The sequence below is a fragment of the Hydractinia symbiolongicarpus genome, chromosome 11, assembly GCF_029227915.1.
Source record: "Hydractinia symbiolongicarpus strain clone_291-10 chromosome 11, HSymV2.1, whole genome shotgun sequence".
NCBI lineage: Eukaryota > Metazoa > Cnidaria > Hydrozoa > Anthoathecata > Hydractiniidae > Hydractinia > Hydractinia symbiolongicarpus.
The window spans coordinates 26,973,877-26,991,586 of NC_079885.1; the positions used below are offsets into that span (position 1 = coordinate 26,973,877).

The 17,710-nt window shown below is 31.2% G+C and overlaps 1 protein-coding gene across 3 annotated transcripts in view; it reads left to right on the forward strand.

Annotated features, from left to right (window-relative positions):
• The first annotated feature begins 536 nt into the window (after window positions 1-536).
• The window catches only part of LOC130614439 (puratrophin-1-like), a 32,321-nt gene continuing 15,147 nt past the window's right edge, over window positions 537-17,710 (forward strand). The window contains exons 1-2 of one of the 3 annotated variants that reach the window (XM_057435866.1): window positions 537-752; window positions 12,981-13,145. In XM_057435866.1, coding sequence (XP_057291849.1) covers window positions 552-752; window positions 12,981-13,145 — 366 coding nt within the window. In that variant the 5' untranslated portion in view covers window positions 537-551. Of the gene's footprint in view, window positions 753-1,282; window positions 1,428-8,820; window positions 9,241-12,980; window positions 13,146-17,710 lie in introns of those variants that run through there. The other 2 variants (XM_057435868.1, XM_057435867.1) reach the window with 2 other exon arrangements.

Here is a 17,710-nt window from a genome sequence, read left to right on the forward strand (position 1 = left end):
TACTATGATCCACAAAACTACATTTAAATAAACTGGTACGAACAACTGGCGCCTACTGAATTTAAACAATGAGAATTTTATTTGGCGAAAGATTTGAACACAGAAATTAATGATGATAAAAAAATGCAGAATGTGCATTTACCTGGATAATATTTATTGACATAGTTAGCTACATTAATATATGCTCTCATTTCATATATTCATTGCACTGGAGTTGAAATTGGTTTAAAGAGGAGCATGTTCTTAAGATAAAATACTAATGAAGGCTATCGAACGAAATGTTTCACACATAGGGTAACGAATGTCTCTTTTCTGATATCGTAAATCTTGAAATTCAAAGCATGTAAAATAAATCTTGTCTTTTATATTTCATACCACACAACTATTAAATACTTTTATTCAAATTTTTGTTAATACTTCCTATAGATTTTAAATAGTTTGCATTCAACAGCACGCGTCTGATTTTATTATCATTAGTGCTATGTCCTGTTCTATTTAAATGAATTGATGTTTAAAAGTTCATCTAGAAAGGTTGATGTAGTAAATTGACAATGAAGAGAAACAGTATCCGTCGATCGTCAAGAAGAATTTCAAGAGAATTTGGCGATGTTTTGAGAGATGTTCATATTTTTTACAGTGAAGCTGTAAAAGACGAGGACTTGGAAGAAGATAAAGGCAAGATTCTGAATTATAGCAGAAATCAAAATCATTGGAATCAAAGAAAACCAACAAAGCGAAAGAGAAGGAGCGACGTAAGTTAGATTTAGATGCGTTTTAACCTCTTTAGTGATGAAGTGTCAAGTATATTGTGAGGCGTGACAGTACTGAATTCAATGTTTTTGATAATAAAGTGGAAATGTAATTCTTATCACGCTTCAGTCGCTTTCTTCTGGCAAACTGAAAACAAACAAACAAGCAAACGATTTGCTCGATTACTTTGTTTAATTTAGAGAAAAAGAGAGTCTTTTTCAAAAAGAGTTTTGAATGTGATACATATATTATTTAAACTTTTCTTGCGGTTCAGATAAGATATTATATTTATTACGGTTATTTCTTTTGCACCCACGGAGCCGACTTATAATTAAAGTAACGATTTTAAACCAACTGTTACTAGGTATCTTTTACTCGTTGCCATGAAACTTTTGGTACGGCAAAATACAGGGAACAAGGCATGGGAGAGCAGCTAAGTGCTTTTTAACGTTCTTCACCCACGCGCACTGTGTTTTGACCCGTAATTACATGCCCGCCCCTGCTGACTTTCGCGCTGGAAACTCTGTGCAGCAGTTCTTTTATCTTGCCGCATTCAAAACAAATCAGAGACAAAATGGCTGAGAATCTCGAGGTGGTCACAGTTTAATGTCAGCACATTATGGAGCTTAACGTTGAATTGTTTGCATTTTACTGCGCGAAGAGGCACTAAAATGGAGGTAATAACTTTTTGGAATATAACTTTAGTTTATTTTTAATAAGAACATGAGATATTACACTGATTGTAAAAAGTTTAACTTTTAGAAATTTTCCAATTTCCTAGTTGGCCAACAGGCAATGACCTATTATACACGTTATCTTGTGTGTTTTAGATAGATGTGAGGTGATAGAAGGTTACAACTCTTCTGCAGACCTGTCAAGTCTCGCACAATTTGTGTGAGGCAGTCTTAGTGTTACCTCCCGTGTGTGAGAATTTTATTAAAGTATACTGTCAATCAAGTTATAGCTAGACGCCAAATAAGTAAAACCTGCTAAGTAATACATCCAATGCAGTGACTTCTTTACAGTGAATTTTTCTTAAAGGAAAAGACATTGCATTGATGGTGAGACAAACCTTAAACTTCTGTAAACATTCTGTGTTTTTTTTTCAACCAGGCCAAAAAATTAAACTGACATTGACATCGTAAAATCTGTCTTGTCTTGATATGATACCGGGATATCATTGGCTCTTGTTTATAAACTGCGTTTAATGAGTTCTCAAGGCTAAGTTTTACAAAAAAAGTTAAAAATGTCTCTATAATATAACTTTGACAAAATTAAATCATTTTATGAAAATCTTACTTACAAGAAGATTCAGTTAAGTAGGATGCCCACAGTAGGACAATTTTTCTCGGTTCCTTGAGCATCTCACTCGAAAAAATTATACTGTATTATTACTATTTTTACCCAGGATACTCTTTTCAGTTTGTATTGGTAATGTTATCAATGAGGATCCTGCAAATTAGGTTCTAGTGCATTAAAGCTTCCATTTGAGCTACAGAAGGAATGCAGGCACAACAGTCGCTCAACTAGACAACTGCCTATGTTTGTATTCTCATGCTTAATGCTAGGCAGAAAGAGACGATTTACGTTTTTGGCATAACTCAGCCGAGGATTGAACGCACAACCTTCAGCACGACCTTCAGTAAAATCAAGTAAACCAGGAAGTGTATTTTTGGTTAAGCGGAAAAAGATACTGTCTTAAACTCATGTGCAGTTCCCAATATAAATTCACTCTTCTCCACTACATCCAAAGCTGCTCTCCTGTGGTATTCCTCATATTAACTGATCCTTTCATTCACATCTGCAGCTCCTCTCATGTGATTTTTGTTTATTATCTCTACCAACATTTACATGAACCCACTTTTTATGAGCTCTAGTTTTTTTTGTGTTTCACACCTGTTGGTAACCTCATAGTACCTGTGGTGACTCTCCTAGATACCTAGCTGCAAGTACCTGCCACCTCAAAGGGACAATTCCAAGCAGTTTGAAAGCCAAATTAAATCTATTAACAAATCTTCTTATTTTTAGACGACTAAAAATTTAGCTATATTTATGCTTTCTGAGATGACTGCAAATAGACCATATGATATATGTTGGTCACTCATCCATTGCATAAAAGAATATAAAAGTAGAAATGGTGGTTGAGATTTGACTATATGGTCTTGACCAACTAAACCACTATCCTAATCTGGCATTATAGTCAATTTGCAGTTGACTGTTATGCAGAATTATGACACCATCCAGCAGATCTAAAACATGTGATTGTTGTCAACATTTATTATAACAAATAGATATATTTCAAATTATATAATTACTTACTTTATACATTAAGGACATGTTCAAAAACATAGGCAGGATTTTGGCCAGTTGTGAACATTTTAATCTCTGTAACTGATTTGGTATTTCCAAAAAAAATCTTGAATACATATTTGAAAAGTAAAATAACAAAATTTTGTAACAGTGAAGTTTCCATCCGTGTAGTTTGTGTACACTATGAGATATAGCTGTACAATATAAATCTGTAACAGAAAACATATTTAAGAGGTTTTTATCTGAAGATTGCGATGTTTATTTTTTCATTTAGAACATAAATCAAAATCAATAAAAAACAAAAATTCCAACATTATGCTACAACATGAAATAAAAATTATTCAGATTTGAACACAAAAAATGATGAATATGGAACTAAAATAAAGTTATTATTCTATACCTTGCGTTAAATATATGTTACTTTATTGACCAATAATTTATTGAAGAAATGGTTCTAGAAAATTATCCTTTTAAAAAATTAACTGGGTAAGCTTTAAAAAGGTTTTTAAGAATAAATATTGGTGATAATCCTGTAACATCATGTGTAATTGATAAAAATGTAACCTTGATTGCATTCTCAGTTACTTAGTTTGGATATTGGTACAGATGAAGATTTACAAAAAATCTTCTTTCTTACTAAGTTGCTGAACCTAAAAGACAATCCTGGGTGTTAATGGTCTTTATCATTTGCAAACTTGTGTAATAAGAAAGTAACATGACTTAAGTATACTTGCCTGTCGATTTCTATGAAAAAAGTTGTTAAACAAAAAGTAATTCAAAGTATGTAATAAATTTCATGAGTGATCGGGTGGGACTTATTATACTTATTGACATCACAGCACTTCGAAACAAGTTCTGATTGTTTGTTTAATAATTTCTTTTTGAGACGATAATGTGGAACTTTTCTATTAAACAGAGATTAGTGTTTTTGCTTCCATTTCTGTAGGGAGGAGCGCGATTAATAATACTCCATTGCTTTTAAAAATAGCATCCATAACTATGGTAAACTCCAAACATATATAAAGATTTTGGTTAAAGAAGCCTTGTTTTCGTACTTGAACGTGTTCCCTGTTAATTCAACAAAATTAGTTCCCTGGTCTTCCACAGTAGTTTTAACATATTGCACAGTGACACTTTTTTCAAGGCATTTTCCATTAAATGGACAATCACTTGTATTTCTGCAGTTACACATCTGTTTTTCAACTGGTGGAGTTTCAGATAGCACTCCCTTATTATGCAAATAAATAATGCTTTTGACATATGCAGTCAACTGTAACTAACCTTTAAATTATTCTCTTGAATATTTTGTGAAATCTATGTGATCTTGGGAGGTTTTTGCTTACAAGATTGAGAAAGACTCAAGCAACATTCTTTTAAACAGCGGGTTGAACCAAATAATTTTCCATGATCTAGATTGGCTATCCCTGTTGCTTTTTCTCATGAATGTAATCTTCTCCTTGAAACCACTTTTTGATAGTGCATCTTTATAATACAGTGCAACTCTGTTAAACACTCTTGTCTGATTATATATTTTAAATATACAATCAGATACATTTTTTATTATAATGTACTTAATTTCCGTCGTTGAGTGGTTGGATTGAACATTAATATACGATTGATCACTGGTCAAAGGTTTACATTAAGGATGTTCACCGTTCTTAGGTTAGTAAGAATTATAATTTTTATAATAAATTTTTTTTCTACAACTTAAATATATCTGTACAGATTCACTCGGATTTTGGAACTGGTAATGTTGTAGGTAAAAATTATGAAATGTCTTGGCTAGCATAGAGGATAAGCTTGTACTATTAAATTACATTTGTAAACAACACGTGATCCATGGGTTGGATCATAGAAATAAGGGTGTTTTTTTCATGTGAAATGCCTGTAAACAGTAAAAGTTGTTTTGATTTATAACCTATAGAGATTTTTTCAATCACAAACTTTAAGCCACTTGTAAATAGCCTTGTTGCAACTCAAGTTAGGAATTATGTCTGTTTCCAAAAAATTTGTTTCATATTCGTGAATTTAAAATTGATTTTTAAGATAACATTTCTTTTATATAATGGAGTTTTTTTAAGTCGTTTGAAACTTTTTAATTTCAGCATGTTTGTTCTAGTTTATTCAAAATCGTTTCAGGGTGCTAATGAAGAAAAAAGATAATATTATCAATCAAGTAATTGAATTTACATTTACATTCACAAAAGAACATGCTCATGAAAAAAGTATATTTAACAACAACTGCTTTTAAAACTATTTTACCACAAAAAAACTGCAATTTTTAGGCATGGAGAAAGATCCTCTTAATTTTATGATAAAAATACAGGGATATTTGAGCTGCCAAAGATGTGCGCATTTGCATTTTGACAATGGTATTAAAGCGTTTCTAAATAGTTTTGAAATTATTTTCTTTTTTCCCACTATATAAAGTTGTTTCATAAAATATTTATGAAGCATTTATACTTGTATACTTTGAATACTTTGAAGTAGATTCTGTGAAAAATTCCACACATCCAAAGTGGCGTGTACAATGCTATAATCATGTTAATGATGCTGTTTGTGTTGGCCTTTTGAAACCAAACTTAGTTTGGGATTAGTAACTCATCAGGAAAAGTGTAAAGAAAGCACACAGAAATCACTCCTTTAACAGCCAAGCTTGCACAACGAATCTTATAAAATACCCTCTGTTCTCAAATGTTCTCAGTATCCATACAGTTATGCTATTGGATACAAGGTTCAGCTTATCAACTAAAATGGAGTGATCTATTTTGTCAAATGCCTTGCTAAAATCCAAGTTTACTGTGTCTACATTTAAACCATTTTTAACAAAGGATAGGATTGTATCATAGTGGCTCAGTAGATAGAGAGATAAGAGAGATCAGAGATACACATGAAAAAGCTTTTTAAATCCATGCTCTGAGTTAAGTGATAATAAAACAATTTCTATAAACTGAAAATCATTTCAAGTGGTATAAAAAAAAACAATTTTGGGGACAAAATCTCCTCTGAATTTATATGTTATAAAAATATCTGCAGTGAAAAAAGTTTATTATGACATGGATGAGATCTTCCATGCAATCTTTGATTAACCAGATATAACAATAAGAGGAAAAAAGGATATTGATTCTCATTCAGATAATGAAAGCGATGATAAACCCTGATTTTTTTTAATTATTGCCACTACTAGGCAGAAAGTTATATGGAGAAAAACAGAGAGACAGAGAATTCAAAGGGAAAACAGCTACATGTTAGAGAGCGTCGCAGATAAGCAGTGGGATGGAAAAATCATGATAAGTAAAAATTTTATGACAATTATAAACCTGAACTGTTAGAGGATAAGAATTGAACACCTAAAGACCTAAATGAAGGTGTCAGTTGATGCCAGTCATTCAAGCAGTATCCATGGAAGTAATTATAGAAGAGCGACAATGAAGCCACATTTCTGTGATGAGAGATAGATTATGAAGACTAGTACCAAGATCAGGACCACCTAAGTTGATTAAATGTTTATGAGTTTGGTCAAGTGCAAAAGGAAGGGACAAACTTGATAGAGAGGTAGGGTGGGTGTTCATAGTTGCAGATTTAGTGAATTCACTAGCGTTTCTCTGGATTGAGATAATACAAAAGCACAGAATCGCATATTGGATATACATTTTCCCTTAGATCAGTATGCATATGCACATACAAAAAACACATGCATACTAGGACAAGGGAAGAGCCACAGTGTGAAGACTCTGAGGAAACCACCAAAACAATAGGGCGAAAGTGCAAACAAAACAATAACCGTTTAAAAAAGCAAAAAATATCATTAATATAGCATTTATACCGTGCAGGTTCAAATTCATTTGGACAACCTTCAATCCACTAACACTAATGACTCTAATAAAAGACTCATTTTACTTTTCAAGGAGTAGGCTAACGTTTTGCGTATATATTGGGACAACAAATTAAAAATTTATATGTTGCTTTATGGGCTATATGGATAGGATATTCCTGTTTGTAACTTCAAAAAAAATCCACAAAGAAAAGGTATAATTACAAAAGACAGAGTTTAGATAGTGTAATGTGGTGTTAATTTTGCTTTAAAAAGACTTAGTGAAATTAAAATATCTATAACATAAGAAAAAAACAAGCAGCAGAAGAATTCACCAAGGGGACCAATTTGCTTGGCGTATGCTTAAGAAATTTCCCCTTTCTGAGCCCTAATTATGCTTACATGCTTATAAAAAAACATGTAGATATAAATTTTCAATTTTTACAAATAACTTTAAATTATTAATTAGGGATTCACCAACCCTATACACCAATCAAGAAAATTTAAAATATACTTTAAAATATATTTTGGGATAAATCCTAATTAAAATACATGATAAGTGTTATATAATATATATTGTTATTAATTATTAGATATATATTATAAACATAATCCTTTGTTTTTTTACAATCTTCCGTTTGGCTTAATCTCATAAGAAATTTTCTTGTAATAATAGTATTGTTATTTTCTGTTATTATAAAACATGTTTATCAACAATACAGTAAACAACTATCCCTGTGAGTTATACTGCATGAAGTCTGTCATTATGTGTTTTTTAACTAATTAAAGTCAATAATTTTTTTACAAGCTGATCAGAATTAAAAGTAGTTACAAAATAATATTTATATACAAAATAGAGTATAAAGTTTTGATTAACAATAATGAGAACAAAATATAAATTTACATATAATATAAACACAGAGAGAGAATTAATGGGAAAGATGGCTATTAGTATTAGTACTGAGTCTTAAAAAGTAGTTGTTGGGTCTGTGACGTCCTATTTTATATGATAATTTTAAGTTATAGCAATTTATCAAAAGTTACTCAGGAGAAAAATGAGTTTTTGGCTAAAATGGATTTTCAAAATGTTTGTTCTACATATTTCTTGAGTTACGAGATTAAGTCAAATGAGGTGAGTTTTCTTGAGCACAGGGATTGGATCTTTTTTTGGTTGTTTAGTAATTATCTAAATGTGCATCTTCCTCTTCTTTCCTTGAATAGGTGAACCCCATAATTAACATATGTTAACAAAAGATAAATCACCATCCACCATTTTATAGGCTTAAATTATTTTGCTTGCGCTTTGATCTAAAGGAAACAAAAGAAAAACTTAAATTTAGAGTTAACTTAGAGTACATTAGAGTTCCAACAGTAACTGTTGTAACTCTGCATAATCTCCTCATGACATTAAACGGGGATTCAAAGTGATTTTGGACATACCATAGACCTAATTTGGACCTAATGTGCCTAGAATAAATCTGGATAAATTGTAATCCCTTTTCTGGAATACGTCGCCAGTCTGAAATTTTTATTTGGACTTTATCTATAGTCAAATCTATTTTAAAGCATCTGGATTTAATAATTCCCTTGCCACCAACTCAAATGTTGTAGTAGTGCTCCTTCTGGTTTCGTACATGCTTAAATGTTTTGGGGAAAACCAGTTTTTCGTATAATAGTTTGAATTTTACTCAATTAACTCTATGCAACTACTTCTATATCACATCTGTTTTCTGGTGGATTGGCAGTTTATGTAATTTAATTGTTCATTTATATGTAGTTTTAATCGTAATCTGTTAAGAATGCAAGGCTTTCTACAATTCCTTAAGAAGCACAAGTTTTAAAAAACTAGTAATATTTATGTTAATTATTGAAACATATTCGTTCTGAAATAAATAGAAGAAACATGCATATTTTTTGTGTGCAATTTTTAAACTTGTACCTGTTACGCCTTGCTATGAATGTTGTGCTTATTTTGTATGTTATGTCATTTTCGATTCATAGTTTAATAAATAATCGTTTGTAATTTTTAAAAGTTTGAAATCTAACGTATGGAAGCTTTAGTGTTTATAAGAATTCCTAACCTGTTTTAATAAAGCCTTGTTTGAATGTGTTGTGCTTATTCCAGACATTTCCCATTATGTCCTTTGCAATTTATGATAAAATATTTGTTTGGAATGTTTAAATATTTTGAGTGTCTCAATGATTAAGATTGCTAATTCATTTGAAATTTTGATTTAAGCCGGGTTGCCATACCAGCTCTATTAATTAACCATTGCTTCCATTATATCGGTGTAATTAAACATTAAAATTTTAACAAAAAAGTTATAAGAAAGACAAACTATTCATCACAAAGTATGGCTGTCAGGGTGAGACTTAATTTTCTACACAAACAAGTTATTTGCTACCTGTGAACATTAGTAGAAAAGGTTGTAGAATTTAGTATGATATCCAAGTAGTATTTATTTGTTTATTTATTTATTTGTTTTTATGAAATTATTGCACCAAGGATACACATGTGTCTTTGAGTTTGTTTTTATAGCTTACCTGTAAATAGTTCTTTTGATAATATAATCATGTCACAGCAGTTGAAAAGTCAATAAATTATCTTTGATGCAGAAACTATTGTATTATGTAGTCAGGAACAATTTATTTATTTCCCTGTGTACTTTGCTGCAAGGGGCAAGTATTTAATTTTAATTTTCTTGAAACTAACTTACTTTACATTTAATTGTCTCTTTTAAAACATTTTAAAGCTATTTCTATATATAGAATCTTCAGAGTGTCAGAAGATTTAATGTTACAAAGAGTTAAGATGATGTATAATATATAAAAATCTTAAATAAGTTTGAAAACTCAAACATGAATAGTACACACATTATAAAGCACAAAAATTTGGTATGTAATATGGTACCCAATTTCTGCATAATTTCTGCATAATTTCAACCTTTATTTTTTGACATTTAGCACTTAGAGAATTTCTGTGTTTACTATACACATTTGTTGTTGCTCACATAGAAACCAAGAATTCAGAGAATGTGGGAATAAAATTTCGAAATAATGCTAATAACATTAATGTAATTAAAATGGTCATCAATGATTTTTTTTTTCAAATTTAATCAGGTCTGTTAAAGAAGAATGTTTATATTTCTATTTGGAAAACATTTGTATGTGACTGTGGCTTTCATAATTTTTGAAATTTTAAATAAATTTCAAGAACTTTTTTACTATTTTTAATTTAAAAGGATTTATTGTTCCTCCTAAATTTAATGCTAATATTGACTATCTGTTTAATAATGAGTTTTATTTGGTTTGTTGCACACAGCCAACAATATAATTTTTTAAAAGTACACAAATATAAATATCTCACTGTAAAGCACGACTTCTAATATCTTTAATTTCCCTATTTACTTTTACTACTTTTCTATTTTACTAAAACTATTACTCCAAATTTAATAGAGCAGTGTGTAATGCAATAAAGACTGCTAAATCTAAAATGGTTTTCTTGAAGGTATTATTGAAATCTTAACTGTAGTGAATATAATTAGCTTCTCTAATAAATTGGGAAATTTAGGATAAATTTCAATTGGGAAGTAGCCTTTAATGGCAACTAAAATAAAAACTAAAAACCCTGTAAAGAAGATGAATAACAAAATTTTTCACTAACGATGCATGATATATTGTTGACTGTTGACTTCACGCTCTTCATACCTTATTGCATAACTTTTAGCATCAATAAAAACCATGACTTTTCAAGTTATACCACGTTTACGATGCTGGTCAAAAATAATGTGACCTTTTTTTATTTTGCTTTTTTAGCCTTTTTTGCGTGCATTAGTGTGAGTTGCATTGCTGTGCAGTGTTGAAAATTTAGGAGAATATAGACCTCAATAATACTAACAACTTCAGTATTTTGAACTTTGAATATTTAGGTGTTATTTTGTGGGTTACAGCTGTTTTTTGATCCTGAACTTTGATGTAACCCACAGAAGGGACAAAACGTTCAATTAACATAAAAGACAGTGTGTTGTGATGTTTAATGCTTATTATTTTAACTCACATAATTAGGTGTGCACTTTTCTGAGGTTCTAAGTTTGTTTTTAGTGGGTTACATTTTGGGTATAAGAATTATTACAATGTATAGGCTAATCTATAAAATAATAATACGTCAGTTTGGTCTGTCTATGACTTTTGCAAAGTGGATTATTATCTTCACTATGTTCTTTGATGAAGTCTGTAAAACATCGGCTATAAAATTGTTCTGTAATTTAAACTTTTAACGGTAAAATACTATTAACGTCAAAGGAAAGTATATTATTGATATTGTGGGTTACAGTGCTTTTATTTAAGCTTTTTTAATCAAATATTAATGAACTATTTTACACAATAAAACTAACAAACTATCTAGATGTTTCCAGGACTCTTTGTAAAATTTGGAACTAATAATAACTGAGCAAAAACTACTTAAACCACACGAAAGTTAAATTGGGCAACTTTTAAATTGGGCAACTTTTAAAGTAACTAAAGAACTGTTATCATATATGGCTAAAACCATTCTGTTCAACATAGTACAATATGTCAGCAAAGTTTTGTATGTTTACTTAATATCTTTAGCTATTATTCTATTCTAATCTAAAAGCATGACAGTTTGAATAAAGTTTTTTTCATGTAGAAGAAAAAGTGTATCAAAATAGTAAGAGCATATTGCAAAGGAGAAAAAATGTAGCAAAGAATGTTCTATGAAAGAAAGAAAAATGTTTTCATTCAAACACATGAAGAAAAAATGTTCATTTAAACACTAAAACTAAAATACTGTTGAATTCACACCATTTATGAATATTTTTTTTAAGTAAACTAGCCAACCTTATTTGTATATAGGAGATAAAATTGTTGGTTTCAAATAAAAAAATCACTCCTGATAAACAGTTAAATAATACCCTGTCAAGGCACATTTTTCTTCTTTCGTTTATTTTGTCCTGTAACCCAGAAACACAAACTTATTTACTATTGTAACCCACAATTTTGACTTCCAAACTAAAAAAGCTGTACTTTTTTTGAAGAAAAAAACTATACAGATAATATACTTAACTACCAATATCAATCGAAATACAGATAATTTGCTTAATCACACCAGTTTTTAAATAGCCATGTAACCCACAAATTGCATTAAACAGACACTCTTCCACCACATAGGCAGGGTGAAGATTCTCTTAAGCTAACAAATACAAAAGCATTATAAGTCACATCTTCTTGGCACCTGTTTTTAGAATGTAATCCACAATAACACACCTAAATATCTGTGTAACCCACAAAACCTCACCTAATACAAAAATTTAATCCTTTGACTCTTTGTTTGTAGAAGAAAATTGTGGTTTGTATCTAACGTAGTTTTCCAGATATCAGAATTTGAAAATCAGTTGTAGTGCAACCCACATGGCATTGTAACCTACAATTTCACACAGTAAAAGTCTTATAAAAATAGAACTGGTAACCCACAATATTTTGTTCCTTTTCCAAATTAAGCACAAATTATCTAGAATTTTTAAGAAGTAACCCACATAATCACACCATTTTGTTTGGATGTCCTTAAAAACGTCACAAAACCCATGCTAATTTTTGGCTAGCATCTTATCAGGCTTTTTGTTGAAGTGCATTGCTTTCTGTTTAAACGAGAAGTGGCATAATATGCACAACCACATACAGACTTACAAAATATGCAATTTTTGAATATAACCATTGAGGCTTTATTTATTTATTTATTTTTTTATTTTTCCCTAACATTCCTGAGGGTTAGAATACTTAAAATTGTAATTATAACTTGGAATACACAAAGCTGCTTTTCTCTTCATGTTAATTGTAAACATATTTTTTCCTACATAATCAACCATAACACATGACTTACTCAATTCGAATCACGTTGAAGAAGGATGTAGATGTTGATGTGATAATTTTTCAACTAAAATGTAGTTTTTCAAGAGTGTTTGTTTTTTATTTTGTTTCCTTGACAGACTGATACTTATACTGAAATTTGTAAATAAGCATCTTCCCTTTATCCTCTCCATCCATTAAACCTACCTAATTTTAAAAACAATTTTCAATTTTGCTTTAGGAAGAAGACTGGCAAGTTATCTGTGAACATTCTCTGTTTGCAAATCGATTACACCAGCTTGAAGAGATATGCCATTCACAATATAATGGTGTTGCTACAGATTTTATCGATCATTATTTACGACCTGTTGTCGAGTTATTAGATACAATTCGGTCAAAATGCGAGGTGAGATTTTTATTCTAAAATTTATAGCACCAAAGTGTTGTCATTCTTAATATGCAGTTTTTATATATTTTATTAAAACGTAATTATCATGTTCTACATACACCTGTATCTAGCAACAGGTCATGGTTTTAAAGTCACAATTTCCTGAAGCTGAGTGAGAAATAGACTGGATGATGACATCATCAAAGAACCTTTACTCCTTTAAATTTTAATATCTCTGTAACTGTTCACCAAAAAGATATGATCCATGCATAAAGATATGATACATGCATAAATTTTAAACATTTTTATCTCTTTAACTGTTCATCAAAAGCACACTATACTATACATTATTTTGACCAGTGTACCAAGCTCTTTACAGTATATATCACAGGCTAGGAAATGTTTTAAAAAATATCTTACATTTTCTATTGTTCAAGGGTCTTAACAAAATACAAAATATTACATGTTGTTTGTGTTTTTTACTGAAACAAAATTTTTGACTTGTTTTATTTGTTTTTCCTGATTTTTACTCCTAATCGGATGTATAAAACTTATAAATTTTTTTAGGATTTTCCAAGCACTTTTAGCCGAAAAATTACAAAATATTAAATAGATCTTTCTCAAATGCAAATGATTTTTCCTGATTTTATAAATTTTCATATGATATTCATTTTCTGCACAAATTTCTGAAAATGTAATAAAAGATAATTCAATTTTGCCATGAATGCTGCTATAGCTGCTCTCATTTCAATTATATACACTTAGTAGTTTTGTAGCCTTCTTTGTATATATGTAAAGATTAATTTAAGGTTTTTGCATTTGTGTTCAAAGGTTTTTCAATGCAACATTACTGCATTTAGGATTTAAAAAAATTTTTTTTTATACTTTTATAATAAGATGCGCGTGTTTAAACTAAAATTTATTTGGAGCAACAAGTCAATCTGAAGCAACCAACCAATCTGAGGGACAGAAAGAGTTCAGAGATGAGCAAATAAGCAGGCTAGGTATCTGTAGCATTAAAGATGTTTTTCAGATAAGAAGTTTGAGTTAATTTGGACACTTGAAAAGAATGGAGGAGTATAATTAGGCAATATAGTGTAGAGACTTGATTGTTCTTGGGGTAAAGCCCAGAGAAAGACTTCACTTAGCAGGAGTTACTACGGACAGACTTGATGCAGAGGAATCTAACACAGTCCAGATCAGATTTGAAAGTTAATAATATACCCAGTCCAACCCATGATAGCATGAAAAACGGATGTTAAGCCAAGAATGATGATGTTGTATTATGGTAATGTCCTAACACCTACGCACATTCAAAGTTTCATTATGTATATTTTAAGGTCTTTTACAGTTGATAGGAGAAAAAAAATATAGGAGAATAGGAGAACTATAGGAGAGCTATATATTCTCCTACTTTGGAAAGAGTGGAAGTCAGGTGGTAGTAAAAATATTTACTTAGAAGCTAAGCGTCGCGCTCGTACAGCAGTGTATAAGGCAAAATCAGAAGCAGAGAGAAACAGATTTGCAGATGTGTTAAGAAGGGAAGACCAGTGCAATGAGGTATTCAAGATAGCAAAGCAAATGAAGAAGACTAATCAAGATATTGTAGGTGAGAAGTGTATACGTAATGATGAAGGTGTTTTGGCTAGCACAGAGGAGGAGAAAAGGGTAGCTTGGAAGAATCATTATCAGAGGTTGCTTAACACTAAGTTTGATTGGGACGAGGATAATTTGTCTGATGATGATGTCGTAGAAGGGCCAGCTATGCAGATCAAGACAGAATGGGTAGTGGAGGCAAGATTGGCAAGGCTGCAGGAGTATCAGGTATTGTTGCAGAGATGGTAAAAGCATCTGGATATATTGGAGTTGAGCTTATTACAAGTCTTGCTAACCAGATTATAAAGGATGGTGCTATTGCGAGTGAGTGGCAGTCGAGTGTAATAGTGAACTGTTTCAAGGGCAAGGGTGATGCATTAGAAAGGGGTAACTATAGAGGTTTGAAGTTGGTTGATCAAGTAATGAAAGTTATTGAAAGAGTGATTGATGAGTTACTTAGAGAAAGAATTGATATAGATAAGATGCAATTTGGTTTTGTTCCAGGGCGTGGCACTACAGATGCAATATTTTTACTCAGACAGCTTCAGGAAAAGTATTTAGGAAAGAGAAAGAATCCCTATTTTATCCTTTGTAGATTTAGAGAAAGCTTTTGATAGAGTGCCACGTAAAGTTATTTGGTGGGCTATGAGAAAATTAGGTGTGGATGAGTGGCTAGTTACGATGGTTCAGTCTATGTACAGCAATGCTAGAAGTCGTGTCAGGATTAACGATTCACTTAGTGATGAATTTAGTGTAAATGTTGGTGTACATCAGGGTTCTGTACTTAGTCCTTTGTTGTTTATTCTAGTCTTAGAAGCGCTGTCGATAGAGTTTAGAACAGGTTGTCCATGGGAGTTATTGTATGCAGATGATTTGGTTCTCATAGCAGAGTTGATGGAAGAATTAGTTGAAAAGTTTGAGAAGTGGAAGAAAGGACTAGAAGAGAAAGGGCTGAAGGTAAACACAGCAAAGTCTAAAGTCATGATAAGTAGCATTGCAGCCAAGTGTGACCTTGTAGTTGGAAAGTGGCCTTGTGGAGTTTGCAGAAAAGGGGTTGGTAGTAACTCAATTTTTTGTCAGACTTGCAAGCATTGGGTACATAAGAAGTGCAGTAGTATTAGTGGAAGGTTAAGAGCTGACATACAGTTTGTATGCCAGCGTTGCAAAGGTGAGATTATAGAGAATGAAGTATTTCCAGCTTTAATGATGTACAACAGTGGCTCGTTAGAGATAGTTAAGAACTTCTGCTACTTAGGTGATATGTTGGGCAGTGAAGGGGGTGTTGGAAGAAGTGTTACTTGCAGGATAGGTTCTGCTTGGAAAAAGTTTAGAGAGTTACTTCCTTTATTGACTAGCAGAGTCCTGTCAATTGAGGTAAAAGGTAGGTTGTATGAAGCCTGTGTAAGAAGTGTTATGTTGTACGGTAGTGAGACATGGGCAGTGAAGCAGGAAGATCTTGACCGTTTAGAAAGGAATGATATGAGAATGGTTAGGTGGATTTGTAATGCCAGTCTGAGAGACAGAAAGAGTTCAGATGATCTAAGAAGCAGGCTAAGTCTCCGTAGAATTAAAGATGTTATCCAGATAAGAAGATTGAATTGGCTGGGGCAATTGGAAAGAATGGAGGAGGATAATTGGGTAAGAAAGTGTAGAGACTTGATAGTTCATGGGGCAAAGCCCAGAGGCAGACCGAGAAAGACTTGGCAGGAGGTTATAAGGACAGACTTGATAGAGAGGAAGTTGAGTTTAGATCTAACACAGTCTAGATCAGATTGGAAGAGGGTCATTAATATACCCCGTCCAACCCATGCTAGCATGGAAAATGAAGTTAAGCCGAGAATGATGATGATGATGATGATGATGATGATGATGATGATGATTGATAGGAGGATGAAATTTTTAATGATAATTGACAGTTGTTAAATTGTTTGACAAATGGTGACGCCACTATGTAAGTCTCTTCTTAATTACTGCACTTGAAGTTTTTTTCTTGTTACTTATCAACTATCTCAGAATATAATCTAAACAATAGGCTATTTATTTGTTGTTTTTCTTTTTTAATCTGCTTAATAAGTTGCATGTTTTAAATAAGTCAATCAATCATCTCATTCTAATGTTTATTTAGCCTGTTAGTTGTTATGCATTTAGTTGAGTGAGTGGCATTATTTGATGACTTCAATTTGTGCATGATTTTGCAAGCTACAAAGAAAATAACCACCTATAAAAGGGAATAAAGTGGAAGTAATATTGAAATTTGATTGGTTATTCTAATAGTTATTATTCTCTATTGTAAAATTATTTGCCTTGTCTGAAAAAAGAAGTTGAGGTGGTTTACAACCTTTACTTTAAATTTAAGAGAAGAAAAACGTACAAACAAGTTAGGTTTCAGAACTCAGTTTTCCATTTAATTGGGTTTAATAGGTGGAATACAACCTTATAATTATGCATCAGTCAAGTTTTTATTTTAAATATGGTGATGAATAGATGTTCAGCATTGTCTTTGGCAGTTATTTTCTTTTAAAGTGTGATTAACATTACGATTAGGTATATTTGGTGCATAAAATTTACACTTTCACTATTTTGAAAATTTTTTATCTTTTTATCTTAAAATAAATGTTATTTTATCTTTTAAGATGAGATAATTATAAGTGTTTTTTAGAAAATAACTAAAATGAAAATAAATAACTTAAGGGAACGATTTATTTTTTATAAACCTAGTTTTACTGATGTGTGGTCTTAAAATACTTTCAGGGAATAGATTTTTGCAGAAAAACTAAAGTATTTTTTAAAAAATATTAAAGTATTTTTTGCAGATGTTGAAAATTTAGTAATTCATATAGAAATATATGCAAGAATAGAAACTGTTAGGAAAGAAGCTGTTGTGCATTTTTTTTGGGACTCTACAAGATCAAATCTGCAAGAGGTCTACGAAATAAGTTTCATACAATTTTGTTACCAATATTTTACATCATTTACAATATAAAAAC